Source organism: Seriola lalandi, unplaced genomic scaffold, assembly GCF_002814215.2.
Source record: "Seriola lalandi dorsalis isolate HSWRI2012SDOR001 ecotype SW California unplaced genomic scaffold, Sedor1 jcf7180002049694, whole genome shotgun sequence".
In the NCBI taxonomy this organism is placed as follows: domain Eukaryota; kingdom Metazoa; phylum Chordata; class Actinopteri; order Carangiformes; family Carangidae; genus Seriola; species Seriola lalandi.
Genome location: NW_019520247.1, coordinates 14,799 through 15,880, shown reverse-complemented (window position 1 = coordinate 15,880; position 1,082 = coordinate 14,799). Strand labels below are relative to the sequence as shown.

The 1,082-nt window shown below is 43.4% G+C and overlaps 1 protein-coding gene across 1 annotated transcript in view; it reads right to left on the bottom strand.

The window, feature by feature from the left end:
* The window catches only part of LOC111648913 (cadherin-7-like), a 13,759-nt gene that overhangs the window by 9,180 nt on the left and 3,497 nt on the right, over positions 1–1,082 (bottom strand). The window contains exon 3 of the mRNA XM_023398667.2: positions 619–738. Within this exon, the coding sequence (XP_023254435.2) occupies positions 619–738 (120 nt within the window). The remainder of the gene's footprint in view (positions 1–618; positions 739–1,082) is intronic.

The following is a 1,082-nucleotide window of genomic DNA, read 5'->3' as shown; positions in this document are numbered from 1 at the left end:
TGAAATAATTAACAGTGAGACTAATTGTTCTAATCAAAGACATCAGAGGTTCAGGTTTCTCTCCAGTCGTGTCACAGAGTCTCCTCATGTTGTTCTGAGCTCAGTGATGAAGAGGAGAGTAAAAGCTTCATGAATCCTCCATTAAAGAATCTGTGTTCAGGTCAAGTGAAGCTCTAACAGTGATTAGATTTTATCTAGCGATAAACTTTTGTTCAGCGTAAGTAAGTTCAGCGTAAGTTACCATGGTGATTTCCCCTGGTAACAAGTGAACCACCGTCATAGGACTGAAAACCCAGAATTAAACCTGAAGTTACCTCGATAACCTCAGATCCTGCTTTGTAATACAGGTCTCAGTTGTGTTCAGGTGTATTCAGATGTATTCAGGTGGATTCAGGTGAGTTCAGGTGTTGTATTCAGGTGAGTTTGGGTGTTGTATTCAGGTGTATTCAGGTGTGTTCTGGTGTATTCAGGTATATTCAGGTGATTTCAGGTGTGTTCATGGGTGTTCAGATGAGTTCTGGTTTGTTCAGGTGAGTTGAGGTGAATTCAGGTATTGTACTGAGGTATGTTCAGGTGAGTTCAGGTATTGTATTGAGGTGTGTTCAGGTGTTCTGTCACCTGTCTTTGGCTCCACAGAGAAGTATGGCTGACCCTGCAGGATGCTGTAAACCAGTCTGGCAGAGTTTCCATAAGTTGGATCATCAGCATCTGTGGCCACCACCGTCACCACCGACGTACCTTTAGAGACATAACACTGTGATTCACCTGAACACAACATCTGTACATACCTTACACAACAACAACAACAACAAACACCACCAACAACAACAAACACCACCACCAACAACAACAACAACAACAAACACCACCAACAACAACAAACACCACCACCACCACCACAACAACAAACACCACCACCAACAACAACGACAACAACAAACACCACCAACAACAACAAACACCTCCACCATCAACAACAACAACAAACACCACCACCACCACCACCACAACAACAACAAACACCACCAACAACAACAAACACCACCACCATCAACAACAACAAACACCACCACCACCACCAC